Below are 14528 nucleotides of genomic sequence, written 5' to 3' on the forward strand. Positions count from 1 at the left end.
TCATTTGCTATCATTAATCTTTCGTATTTCCAAATTAATGTGGATTCCAATGAACATATGAAACCTCTGCCATCTTCATCAAACAAATTTCCCCACGGGGGGAGGCTATGATGTATATCTCTGAATGAGCAAAGTGTTGGTTGTGTGCATTTCCTTGTAAAGTGTGTTCACTGTATTCAGTGGAGCAGTGTCAGTCATAGAGCCACTGCTGCTGAAATGACCCACGTGTCTGACTATCTTTCTGTCACTTCATATAATTGTAGTTCAGAGAGATGTCCAGGTTTCTGCAGATACGATCTCAGAAAGATAGAAAATTACGCCTCAAAATAAATTCAGTATCCCTCACCAAGACATTGGAACCCTAGCATGCTGAGTGGGGAAAACAGTAACATATTCATAATGTCTGTCTTTGAGTCAAAGACCAAACCGACAAATGCTAAAATATGTGTTTCTTTAAACGTATTCTGTGAGCAGTGAGCTGTGGCTATTCAAATGATGTCCAGTTTAGTTCAGCAGATGTGCACCTGTGTCTCTTTAGAGACAGAAAGTCAGAGTAAATGTAGGGCTGAGACTTTCAGAAGAGTCTCTGGAGATTCCACTGAAAGCGGTGTGGGGGACTCCTGGGGGGCACCAGTGCTAGTGTGTTTGGCCTGTGACAACTTGTTATTGATTTTGACAACTTGTGTTCTTTGCTGTACAGGAAATCTAAAATCCAGTGACATAAGGAGTTCTGGACACCCATGTTTTGGAGTTTATAGAAAAGTTTGCTGGGTAAAATCGTATTAAAAGCAGAGCTGTAGTACAAAAAAAGTATAAAAAGTACCTTTGTTTAGTTGCCTGGGGACTCAAGAGGTTGTAGAATAGAGTGGATACCAAGTGAAACGGCGTCCTAAACAGACCTATTTGTCCTGCATGCAAACTGAAAGGGGTCTAGACTAATAGCTTTGGACAGATGATCACATTTGATTTTTTCAAAGATTTTCATTATGACAGATGTAAGAGCTACCGGTCTATAATCATTGAAACCAGTGATGCTGGGCTTCTTGGGCACACGAATAATAATAGCTGACTTAAAACATTTGGGGACTCTGCATTCCCTAAGAGACCAGTTAAAAATGCCTGTGAGTGCTGGGGTCAGATCATCAGCACAATGTTTAATGGTAGTGGAGGATACGAGGTCAGGGCCTGCAGCTTTCCTGCAATTCAGCTTTTTTAGTAGTCGCCTAACCTCATGTAAGACAAAAGGTGTTGCTCGGGTTTTGATGCCCGTTCGTTGTATAAGGGCATCGTCCCGATCTTTATCAAAGCGGCAATAAAATTCATTGAGACTGTCAGGCAGCTTAGGGTCGTCACTGACTACTGGCGCAGTGCTAGAGTAGTTCATGGAAACGCTGATTCCATGGACTCCACTCTGTTCACCTCTTTAACAATCATTAAAATATTCCGTTGACCTTATGACCCTTAGTTCATAGATAAATCACACAAACCCATTTTTAAATCTCCTTATTGAATGTGAGCTCTCTGACTGGACAGCATTTATTATTGTTCTACGTATGGTTTGGTAACCTCGGTCAGAGTCTGGTGAACTGTTGGGTATGCTAACCCGGTTTATTATTTATATATTTGTTCATGTCTTGTGGGGGGAGTTGGCTTCGGCTGGGTATCCATCCCCCCTCCCTCCCTCTCTGGTGTTGGGGGGGGTGGAGTTTGTGTGGTCGATGGCTGGTTGAAGCAGCCTCACCTGGCCTGAGTCAGGCTGATTGGACTCTTGGGAAGGGACAGGCTCACACCTGTGGAGAATCAGTAATCAAAGCACACAGGGTAAACCAGCCATCCCACACACACACACACACACACACCACAGTTGTTACTAAATCAATTTTCAACCGTTTATCTTCGTTCAAACCATTTAACAAATCCACACTTCTTGGATAACTATCTTCCATAATATCTAAACGGAATTTCGATATCATTTAAACTTTCTTCAGAGTCACAGTTTTAGTTTCATACCGCTTCGTTTTCAGCTGTTTTTATTGAAGATGTCTTCCCATTCTGACCTACTTCTTATGACATGAGAAGACACACACACATGCACACATGCACATATAGTCATTAATTCCCGCTTTGCACCTCCATGCCACGCAATACAAAATACAGTTCATATTGGATTCTGAGCATTTGACAATGTAGTGTCATTTGTTTATTTCATTTATATTTGTGCACCAAGCATGATTTACAAGGAAAGGACATATATTTTAATTTCTTCTGTATTCATCTGTATTCATATTCACATAAACTCATACTACAACATTTTAATGCAAACCAGTGTCGGGGAGCCTCTGTCCATCCTGGCCGTACCACCTGGTCAGGCTGCCCCCCTGTCAAGAGGGGGAGGGAGGGAGGAACGGACAGAGGGTCCCCCCACACCTCTTGGTATGACAGCTGCCCAAGGCCACAAACCAAGCCTACGTCTGACTGCAGGACGACGGGCATCAAGCTACACTGCTGCCATGGTCTCTCCTGACTCCGATGAACCTCACCACCACCACCACCACCACCAGCTACCAGTAAGTTGCCTTGTTTTGTGTTTCTCATTTGCCAGTTGAGGGGAACATATTTAATTTAGCATTACTGTTTGGTGCCCCTTCACTGCTTAGACACAGGATCTCTATAACCAGCTCTGCATTACGAGGTGCCGAGGTGCATGTGGGTCACCTGCTTGCCGCTATACAGATACGCCAACACAAGACACTTGTTCACCAGAGTCAGGAAGAAATGATCCCCTGCTGTTTGGTGTGCTGTCCCAGGTACCACCCTCCCCATCGGACTGATCAGACACACCTGCAGCCCCTCAGCAATCACGTGGATTGCTATAAAGCTGCAGGGATGAAAGCAGACGCGGCCAGTAAGAAAAGTAAAAGGCACGGGGGGACGCTAACAGCCCAGTGGGGACTAGTGCTCACCAGCGGCCAGGAGAAGGGAATGCAATGCGGATAGAGTAAAAACAGTCACTCCTTGCTTTCATGGTATATGTGGTGTGGGCAGCAAGAAATATAACCAAAAGGTCTGACGCTATTAAAATTGTGGTGGAGGCGGCCGAAAGGTTTCTTGAGGTGGTAGAAATGGGCCCAGAGGAGTTGCATACATTCATGAGGCAGAAGCTTGAGGGGCAGGAGGGAGGGAGGGAGAGAGAAGGGAGGGGCAAAGGCAGGAGTGAGGGAAATGGTAAAGGAGGGGAAATGGACATGACTGAATATGAGGATACTTAATCTATTGATGTTTTATTTGATGCAATGGAACGCAAGGAGCCTGATCGCAAATGGCCAAGAGTTTAAAAGATTTGTGGATGTTTTTAATGGAGAGTATAAACCAGCTTTACTGTGTATTCAGGAAACTTGGCTCAAACCTTGTTTGGACTTTGTCGTGCCAGGGTATGAAAGTATTAGACAGGACCGAAGTGGGAAAGCAGGAGGAGGGTGTGCAACGTTTGTAAGGTTTGATGTGAAGTACCAGAGGGTGCAAATTAAGTCTTCTCTAGAGTGTGTGGTGGTAAAGGTGTGGGAAAATAACAAGTGGGTAAATATAGTTAACTTTTATAATCCCTGCTTGCCAGTCGACATAATCGATTTGGAGGAGATTATGGAACAGATAAGGGCACCGATTATTTGGCTAGGTGACTTTAATGCACATAATCCTTTGTGGGGAAGCAGAATGAAAGATACAAATGGGAGCACAGTGGAGGATTTTATGGACAAACATGGGTTAGTATGTATGAATGATGGCAGGCCAACTAGGTTTGAAATTAAGACAGGGGTAGGTTCATGCACAGATTTAGCACTAGCATCCAGTGAACACGCAAGAGTAGGAGAATGGGACACTATGGACAGGTGCTCAATGGGTAGTGATCACTTTCCAATACTTTTGAAGTTTGGGAAAACTTTGCTAACTGATGATCAGACTAGACCAACATATTTTAACTATGGAAAGGCAGACTGGGAGAAGTTCTCTAGTAAATGTGATAGTGGCCTCGATACTGTGAATGGAGAGGGATCGATAGATGAGAGGAACAATAGTTTATGTGCAATGATATTAAGTAGTGCATATGAGTGCATCCCTTTAAAGAAAACCCCTAAAACTAGAGTAAGTGTGCCATGGTGGAATAGGGCTTGTGATAAAGCAGTTAGGGATAGAAACTGTGCATATAGACTATTGAGAAAGTGCCCAACAGAGAATAATGCAAGAGAGTACAAAAGGCTGAGGGCTAAGGCAAGAAGAGTAATTCAGGTTACAAAAAAAGAGTGTTGGAGAGGTTATTGTGGAGAATTGGGCGTGGATACATCAGTTGGAGACATATGGGCAGCAGTTCATCGTATGTCAGGAGTGGTCAGGAAAAGGAGGATGCCAGTATTGGAGGAAAAGGGAGTTATAGCAAAGAGTGATATAGAGAAAGCAGAAATGTGTGAGAGTAAGTTTAAGGATGTACATAGGGGAGCAAACATTGGGGAGGAAGGTATTTGAAAGAGGAATGAGACGCTAAGACAACATATTTTTAAACTTGGGGTGAATGACGATAATGCTGATTGTGTTAATTTGTACTTTTCAATTGAAGAGCTGCGCAGAGCCATAAATAAAGGGGGGGAAACAGCACCAGGGAAGGACGGCATAAGCTATGAGATATTTAAAAGAATAGGTGATTTGGTGGTGGAAGAAATGTTAGCACTTATGAATACTGTTTGGAAGGAAGGAAGGCTTCCATTAGCCTGGAATCAGGCAGTGGTGGTCCCAATGTTAAAGCCAGGGAAGGAGGCAGAGCATCCAGGGTCATATAGACCCATTGCACTAACAGCAGTGATGTGTAAAATAATGGAAAGAATGGTGACGGATAGGTTAGCATACAAACTGGAGAAGGAGGGGTGGGTCACACTAATGCAAAGTGGGTTTCGCAGAGGAAGAAGTACCATGGATTCTGTGATCTCGCTGGATTCGGATGTAAAGAAAGCCATGCTTAATAAAGAGGGAGCAGTTGCAGTGTTTTTGGATATCGAAAAGGCTTGTGACTTGTTGTGGAAGGAGGGGCTCATCATTATGCCGTACGACGCAGGGATTCGAGGGCGTATGCTGAACTGGGTACAGGACTTTTTAAAGAACAGGGTAATTCAGGTAAGGGTAGGGGAGGCGATGTCGAATGGCACATGCGTTGAGAATGGAACACCACAAGGAAGTGGAATAAGTCTGGTTTTATTTAATGTAATGGTGAACGACAATTTTAAAGACATTGGATCAGGGTTTGGTTTGTCATTGTTTGCAGACGACGGAGCAGTGTGGAAAAGAGGCAGGAACATCAAACACATAACAGAGAAAATACAGGAGGCATTAAATAAAAGAATGGACTGGGGAAGCAGTTGGGGTTTTAATATATCAACGGAAAAAACTAAATATGTTGTATTTGGCAATAAGAAAACTGTGTGTCAAGGTTTATTAATGCATGGGCAAGCAGTAGAGAGGTTAAAAGAGTTTAAATTATTGGGAGTATTGTGCGATGAAAGATTGACCTTTAAAAAACATGTAGATAGCATTGTGAGCAAGTGTGAGAAAGTTCTAAATGTCATGCGGTCCCCATCAGGAAGTTTGTGGGGTGCTGGCCAGGATACACAGATAATGATTTACAGGGCAATGGTCAGATGGAGGATAGATTATGGGTGTTTGTGTTATGGGACGGCAGCAAAAACAATTCTCAAGAGACTTGATGTAGTGCAGGCAAAGGCACAGAGAGTTGTCTGTGGGGCCTTCCGTTCCACCCCAATCGCAGCTTTGCTTGTAGAGATGGGGGAGACCCCATTGGGTATCAGAAGGTCTAAGCTGGCAATGCAGTATATCTGTAAATTAAGGGGACATCAAGGAGAGAATGTGGGGCATCTGGCTTTGGAAGGTGCATGGGAGTGGGGAGGAGCAAGAGTGAAAAGAGAGTGTTTCATTTTTAAAGTTAATGAGGAGATGGGGAGGATGGAGTTTGGGGAGGAGGGGGTGGCCCCTATAGTTCACTGGCCAGCAATACCACCATGGATTCTACCGGTGCCAGAGATAGATCTGAGTGTTTTGGCGTATGAGAGAACTGCAACATTTGGGGACATTGTAAGGGAAAGGTTAAATAACACTTGGGGGCAGTACATTCAAATTTACACGGATGGGGCCCAAGAACTGGGAAGTCTGGGTTTGCTTTTTGCGTCCCAGATTTGGATGTGAGCAGGTATAAGCGACTGTCTGAGGGGGTTTCAGTTTATACCACAGAGCTACTTGCTATAATCTGGGCTATGCAGTGGGTGGAGGAGGTGAGGCCAGGCCCAGTGGTGATATGTTCTGACTCTGCATCAGTGCTGATGACCTTGAAGGAGGGAGGGCTTGGAGCCAGGTCGGACCTCGTGGTGGAGCTTCTTACCCTGATGCACAGGATTGAGCAGGCGGGAGAGTTAGTGGGGTTCTTGTGGGTCCCAGCCCATGTGGGGATAGAGGGGAATGAGCTAGCTGATGGAGCAGCGAAAAGGGCTTTAAGAAGGGAAAAGGTGGACGTAAAAGTGAGGCTGGGGTTAACTGAGTGTAGGTCAATCATAAAGAGGAACATCATGGCTGTGTGGCAGGAGGAGTGGGATCGGGAAAAGAAGGGGAGGCATTATTACAGCTTGCAGAAGTCAGTCACAAGGAGCCAGTGTTTTCTGGGGAAAGAAAGGAGGCATACAGGCATGATGACCAGACTGAGGTTGGGGCATTGTGGACTAGCGTGGGACTTACACAAAATTGGGAAACATGAGGATGGACTGTGTGGGGAGTGTGGCAACAACCAAACAGTGGAACATGTCCTGATGGAGTGTGCAGGACTCGCACTGGAGAGGGAGCGGCTGAATGCAGCGGTGGGCGCAACACCCGTTACTCTGAGGAGCCTTCTGTGTCCCATCGAGGACCAGCGTGGGATTGTAAAAGCTGTGCTGGAATTTATGGCGGCCACTCGACAGATAAAAAGGGACTGATTGCGGTTTGGAATTTTGTTTTTGTTTTATTTTTGTCCTGTGGATGGCAGCAATGTGCCGCAAAGGCATACAGTCTGCCGGAAATTAAAGGAAGAAGAAGAAGAACAAATCTACACACTTGAATCTTCCATAATATCTAAACGGAATTTCGATATCATTTAAACTTTCTTCAGAGTCACAGTTTTAGTTTCATACTTTTACGATATATGCCTCGTTATTAAAGAACAGCAGTACATAACTGTGATAAAATGGGAAACCACACTTTGTTGATCAACTTAAATGGTATGATAGGTAGGTAGGACAAGTAAGGGGAGATTACAATGGAGAGAAAATGTCAAAAGAAGATACAATAAAATAATTTTCTTTGGCCAGCTCAACAAGAGTATTTTTTTTTTCTTAAACCAACGGTAGTAATATTGAGGTTGATGTGCTGGTGAGTGAGCTAGTCGCTGTCAGGTGGTGTGGCCAGGCGTCCAGTCATGATCACAGCAACTAAACCAAAGACGCAGTATGTGAGCAGTGAACTGTCGCGACTCAAATGATGTCCATTTTTAGCTGAGGTGCACCTGTGTCTCTTGAGTGGCAGAAAGTCAGTGGAAATATAGGGCTGAGGTATTCAAAGGAGTCTCTGGAGGTTCCAGTGAAAGCAGTACGTGTGCATGTCTCCATAATAGCTCAATGGCGCCATCTTGTGTCCAACCAACGCCATTGCAATAAAGACTGATTCCATGAACTCCACTATCTTCAGCTTTTATTAAATAAATGGCTGGCTTGACTTGATTCATAATAATAAGAAGAAGAAGAAAGTCCTTTCATAAGGACGCAAGCTGCTTTAACTGTAGGTGACAAAGAACAAAACAACGTGAAAGATTATATTTTGAAACAATCAAAAAGCTTGTGAAAACGCAGATGGATCCAGCGTTGAGGATCTCGAGTTCCACAGAGTGGGGGCAGCCACCCTAAAGGCTCTGTCCATAGCTGAAGTCCCCAGTCCCATAGCGTTCCATTGTCTAGGGGCAGCAGCAGAAAAGGCCCGATCACCCATGGTGCACAGCTTCGTATGTCGGGTTTGGAGGGTGTGAGTGGATCCTGAACGGAGTGTAAGTGAGGTTCTCGGGGGGGTGAGGAGTTCCTGAAGGTAGAGGGGGACAAGTCCGTGAAGGCACTGGTGGGTGAGGAGGGAGACCTTGTACTCAATACTGAGTGGGACAGGGAGCCAGTGCAGTGATTTCAGGATGGGGGTGATGTGGTCATGCTTGCGCACCATCATCAGGACCCTGGCAGCACTGTTTTGAATGTATTGGAGCCTCTGGATGCTCTTGCCAGGGATCCCAATGAGGAGTGCATTGCAGTAGTCCAACCTGGAGGAGACAAAGGCATGGACGAGCTTCTCTGCATCAGCCAGGGTGAGTGATTGGCGGAGTTTGGCGATGTTCCTGAGGTGGTATAATGCTGTCTTACAGAGGTGTTTGATGTGGGTGTCAAAATTAAGTTGTGGGTCCATTTTAACACCGAGGTTGGTGACGGATGTGGAAAGGGGGATGTTTTGGCCAGAGAAGGTGTGGTAGACAATATGTGGTAGTTGAGGTAGTAGTGGTATATTATACGTGGTAGTTGAGATAGTAGTTGTATGTAATACGTAGTAGTTAAGGTAGTAGTTGTATGTTTAATAATGCTGAGGAATCTAATGCTGGCTCTTGGTTGAGGCCCCTGGTTAGAGCCAGCTCTGGGCTCAGCGCTCTGTGTCAGAGTCTCTTCCCCCTCAGCAGCTGCAGCAGGTTCCTGCTGTAACAGCTCAGTGTCTACGCAGTGTGACTGAGGGAGGTTTTTGTACGGCTCTCAATCACTGTGTGAACACCCAGACACTGTTAGGATAGTGGGCACTCTGACAGTGATAAACTGCTGCATCTTCACGCTGGGCGGCGCTGATGGTCAGAGAGAAGTCAGTGCTGCTTCCACTGCCACTAAACCGAGCTGGTGTTGGTGATACAAGGGTACTTATATAGCTTATGATGAGCTTGGGGGCTTCTCCAGGTTTCTGTTGGTACCAATATATACCCTGTTGTACATCACTCCATCTGTAAACAGCTGGTTGTGTTTTACAGGTCAGAGTGACTGTGGATCCTGGAGTAAAGGACACTACTGGTGTCTGAGTCACAGTCACCTGACTGCTGGTTCCTATAGAAAACAAACCAACCAAACATTGAGTTATCCAATAGAAAACACAAACAAACAGAGAAGGATGGTCCACATTTTGACTGAGTGGAATGAACCAACCTGTTAAGGATCCACAGACCACTGTCCAGAAAAGGAGGGTGAGGTGATTCATGGTTGCCACGGTTTCTGGGGTGTTGAGTGACAGCTCCGAGTCCTGCAGTGTTGAACTCAGAGGACTTTAAACCCTCTCAGAACCCCAGTTTCAGCTGAGCATGCAAAGCTTCCTCTATATGGAAATGACCTGTTTCCACTCATCAGACTGGGGGTGAGAGTGACTGCAGACGTTCTGGGAGGACCGCTGTGTCTCTTCTAGATTCACACTATTGGAATACAAATTCAGATTTACTGGAAACTATTGGAATTTAAAATGCACAACACTATCTTGTTGAGGTCGATCTTGGTTTGTATGACATCCTTTGAATCTCTAATTTAGATTTATTATTACCTAAAACCAGAATAATAGATAAAAACATATTGTTCTGTTTATAATAAATGCATGAATATAACATTGGCTTGAAGGTTTTTTATTAAGTCAAATTAATAGACTTAATCAAAACAATAAACCGTTTGAAAGTGAGCCTTTAAAAATGAATGATGAATATATTTAATTAAATTACTATACATTCATACAATTAATATATATTAATTACAATATTTCCAATGAATCAAATATCGACTAATTCATCCGTTTTAGTAAAAAGCAAGTGTTAGTGTGTCAGTGAGATGAGTCTTTAATGTGCGGGAGGTTTTTGTACAACCTCTTAATGAGTTTGTATCACTGTGGGTCACTTTTGGTGGAGGCACCAAACTCATCGTTGACTGTAAGTACAAGGACACTTTTTTCTTTGCCTGGCATATTTGACTTTCTTTAAATTTAATTAGGCGTGATAATCTTCACATTCTTTACTTTTCGATAGTTTAAATTTCATGTAGTTTTTTCGGAAGATAAGCTGAGGAGGAAGTGTAAATATATTGTCGTACAGAGTTCTGTCTTTCAAATTACACTAAATATGTAACATATGTTCTGCAATATAAGGCATTTTATTAAAGACTTCATTATTGCTGTGGCATTATTCATTCATTTTTTATTGGCAAATTAGTCATAGTTAAGTTTGAAGAAATTCAAACTTGTTTAAAGTTGATTAATGATAAACCAATAAAATGCTAAATTTTGAAGTTCAATCATTTTAAATATAAACATGTTGTTACCGTTTTAATGAAGAGATTTTAAACACAATGGTTTCCTTCCTCTTTAATGTCACCAACTGCTGGTGAACAGAAAGCTGTCCCTTCCCTCTGTGCTCCTATGAGGCTGATGTTAACTGAGCCTGTTGTCCACTCCTCTCTCTCTCTTCCAGTGGGAGTGGTGCAGCCCACGCTGAGCGTCCTCCCTCCCTCCAGAGTGGAGCTGGAGCAGGGCAGTGCTATACTAGTGTGTGTGGCCAGTGGGGGCTTCCCCTCAGACTGGAAGCTTGGCTGGAAGGTGGGGGGCAGCAGCAGGTCTGGGGGGGTGTCAGATAGCCTGGGGATCCTGGGGAAAGATGGCCACTACAGCTGGAGCAGCACCTTGACCCTCCCTGCAGACCAGTGGAGGAAGGCGGGCTCAGTGAGCTGTGAGGCCAGTAAGAATGGCCAGACGCAGCCTGTCACTCAAACCCTGAGAGAGTGTTCAGAGTAGAGAGGCTCCAGCATGGAGGTACTGGAGGATACAGATCTCCTCTGACACGTCTGCTTTATGTGTTTCTGTCTCAGGTGGCAATGCAGCTTTAGATGATTTACATTAATATAACTCGTCTTTGATTCATTAACGTTATGCTTTCCGATTTTTACCCGTTGCTTGTGTTGGTCACATGTTGAACATTAAATAAAGATGTAAAGAACACATTTTTTCTTGTCATCATTTACTATCGTTTATCTTCTGTATTTTCGAATTAATGTGGCTTAAAGGACAATTCTGGTATTTTGATCATTGGGCCCCCTTTCTGGTTTGTTTAGGATGAAATAGAGTGGGTGACACCGAAATTTGAACTATTAGTCCTTTCTCGGGTATTTGGCTCATTTTGAATCGCTCCTGCCTGCTTCACAATGGTTGTCTGTGTGCATACACAAACCTGTCAACCCAGCAACCCTAAACGTTCGTTTTCAAAAATGTGCAAGTAACCGAGTGGTTAGTGGCATTCGTGAAGTTTAAAAAAGAATTATCGGCGCAATACATGGTTTCTGTCGTGTTTTATTGCACATTTATCGCCAGTTGATATCAGTTGGAAGACTCATTACTGCACGATGATATTACTCCGCCGAACCGGAAAGGTGGGCTGTTTACGTTGGTTTGAAGTCTTGTACCGTGGGCACCTCAGATTAGGGAAAATCACATAGAAAATCACTGAAAATGGATTATGAAAGGTGGCTTCTGGAGGACGCACTCGATTTTGAGTTAGACGGCAGAGGATATCGTTTTACCCAGAATTCACCCAGGAGGAGCTACGTGAGATGGAGGCGAGGGCTACGGAGGCGCCTGAAGCTCCGGATGAAGCGGTCCCCAGGATCACGGGCGGGTGGCGTGCCTGTGGGAAGTGCAGGCAGATGCCGACGGAAGTCGAAAGTAGGTGCTGCACGGAGTGGGACCTTGTGCGGAAGTTTATATGCGGTTGTGAGGTATCTGAAAAAATAGTTCCATTTAGCAACTAACACGGATGGAAACCATATATTGCGCCGATATTTTTTTTTAAACTTCACGAATGCCACTAACCACTCGGTTACTTGCACATTTTTTAAAACGAACGTTCAGGGTTGCTGGGTTGACGGGTTGGTGTATGCACACAGACAACCATTGTGAAGCAGGCAGGAGCGATTCAAAATGAGCCAAATACCCGAGAAAGGACTAATAGTTAAAATTTCGGTGTCACCCACTCTATTTCATCCTAAACAAACCAGAAAGGGGGCTTAATGTTCAAAATACCAGAATTGTCCTTTAATGTGCATATAAAACCTCTGCCATCTACATCAAACAAATTTCCCCACGTGGGGAGGCAATGATGTATATCTCTGAATGAACAAAGTGTTGGTTGTGTGGATGTTGTAAAGTGTGTTCAGTGTATTCAGTGGACCAGTGTCAGTCATAGAGCCACTGCTGCTGAAATGACCCATGTGTGTCAGACTGACTTTCTGTCGATTCATATAATAGTAGTTCAGAGAGATGTCCAGGTTTCTGCAGATACCAACTCAGCCACATGTAAAATTACGGCTCGAAAAACATTCAGTATCCCTCACCAAGACATAAGAACCCTAGAATGCTGAGTGAGGGAAACAGTAACATATTCATAATGTCTGTCTGAGTAAAAGACCAAACCGACATGGCTAAAATATGTGTTTCTTTAAACGTATTCTGTGAGCGGTGAACCGTAGCTATTCAAATGATGTCCAGTTTTAGCAGATGTGCACCTGTGTCTCTCGAGTGACAGAAAGTCAGTGGAAATGTAGGGCTGAAACTTTCAGAAGAGTCTCTGGAGATTCCAGGGAAAGCAGCATGTGTGCATGTCTCCATACCAGCTCAATGGCGCCTTCTGGTGTCAAACCAACGCTATGCAATAAAGACTGATTACATGAACTAAATTATCTTCAGGTTTTATGAAATATATAGCAGACTATATTCTATTCATAACAATACAAATAAAGTCGTTCCTTTCATCAGGACCCAAGCTGCTTTAAGTGTTGGGGACACAGAACAAGAAAATATGAAATATTATATTTTCAAGAAAAGATCATGTTCCAAAGTCCAGGCCCAGTAAGTGGGTCTTCAGGCAGCTTGTGAAAACGCAGATGGATCCAGCGTTGAGGATCTCCCGGGGAGCGAGTTCCACAGAGTGGGGGCAGCCACCCTAAAGGCTCTGTCCATAGCTGAAGTCCCTAACCCGGGGTGGGGGGTTGGGGGGGTAAAGCAGTCCGTGGTCTGAGGAACGGAGATTCTGGGAGGGGGAGTAGGGTCTGAGGAGCTGTGAGAGGAGCGGGGGCTAGAGGGACTGAGGAGGAGGAGGAGGAGGTGCTACAGGACCTTAATGGGAGCCGGTGGAGGTGGATGGGGGGGGGGGGGGGGGGGGATTGGTACACTGGAGCCGATCCAGGGCTCTGTGGGGACCCCCCAGTGGGACTTCATGATCCCCGTCCAGAGGGGAGGTGATGAAGGCGTGGATGAGGGTCTCTACCGCGGGGGCAGTGGGATTTGAGTTGTATGCAAAGTATTGTAGTTTAGGAAGTTCTTGTATGTAATATCTTGTAGTTGAGGTAGTAGTTGTGTGTGATACGTGGTAGTTGAGTTAGTAGTTGTATGTCATGTGTGGTAGTTTAGGTAGTAGTGGTATATTATACGTGGTAGTTGAGATAGTAGTTGTATGTAATACGTAGTAGTTAAGGTAGTACTTCTATGTTTAATAATGCTGAGGAATCTAATGCTGGTTCTTGGTTGAGGCCCCTGGTTAGAGCCAGCTCTGTGCTCAGCGCTCTGTGTCAGAGTCTCTTCCCCCTCAGCAGCTGCAGCAGGTTCCTGCTGTAACAGCTCAGTGTCTACGCAGTGTGACTGAGGGAGGTTTTTGTACGGCTCTCAATCACTGTGTGAACACCCGGACCCTGTTAGGAAAGTGGAAACTCTGACAGTGATAAACTGCTGCATCTTCACGCTGGGCGCCGTTGATGGTCAGAGAGAAATCAGTGCTTCTTCCACTGCCACTAAACCGAGCTGGTGTTGGTGATACAAGTTGGTTTATTAATTTTATGATGAGCTTGGGGGCTTCTCCAGGTTTCTGTTGGTACCAGTATAGTTCATCACCATCGTAAACCGCTGGGTTTGTTTTACAGGTCAGAGTGGCTGTGGATCCTGGAGTAAAGGACACTACTGGTGTCTGAGTCACAGTCACCTGACTGCTGGTTCCTGTAGAAAACAAACAAACCAAACATTGAGTTATCCAATAGAAAACACAAGCAAACAGAGAAGGGTGGTCCACATTTAGACTGAGTGGAATGAACCAACCTGTTAAGGATCCACAGACCACTGTCCAGAAAAGGAGGGTGAGGTGATTCATGGTTGCCACGGTTTCTGGGGTGTTGAGTGACAGCTCAGAGTCCTGCAGTGTTGAACTCAGAGGACTTTAAACCCTCTCAGAACCCCAGTTTCAGCTGAGCATGCAAAGCTTCCTCTATATGGAAATGACCTGTTTCCACTCATCAGACTGGGGGTGAGAGTGACTGCAGACGTTCTGGGAGGACCGCTGTATCTCTTCTACGTTCACACTTTTG

General features: G+C 44.7%; 1 gene segment (V, D, J or C); it reads left to right on the forward strand.

The window, feature by feature from the left end:
• Positions 1–10026: 10026 nt before the first annotated feature.
• Positions 10027–11123, forward strand: LOC115543508 (immunoglobulin kappa constant-like; the record flags this gene model as incomplete). The annotated part of the segment is given in 2 exon segments: positions 10027–10060; positions 10598–11123. Coding segments are annotated over 2 exon segments (354 nt in total), but the record flags the coding sequence as incomplete, so codon positions are not given.
• Between the last annotated feature and the right edge of the window lie 3405 nt (positions 11124–14528).

The sequence above is a fragment of the Gadus morhua genome, chromosome 5, assembly GCF_902167405.1.
Source record: "Gadus morhua chromosome 5, gadMor3.0, whole genome shotgun sequence".
Lineage (NCBI taxonomy): Eukaryota > Metazoa > Chordata > Actinopteri > Gadiformes > Gadidae > Gadus > Gadus morhua.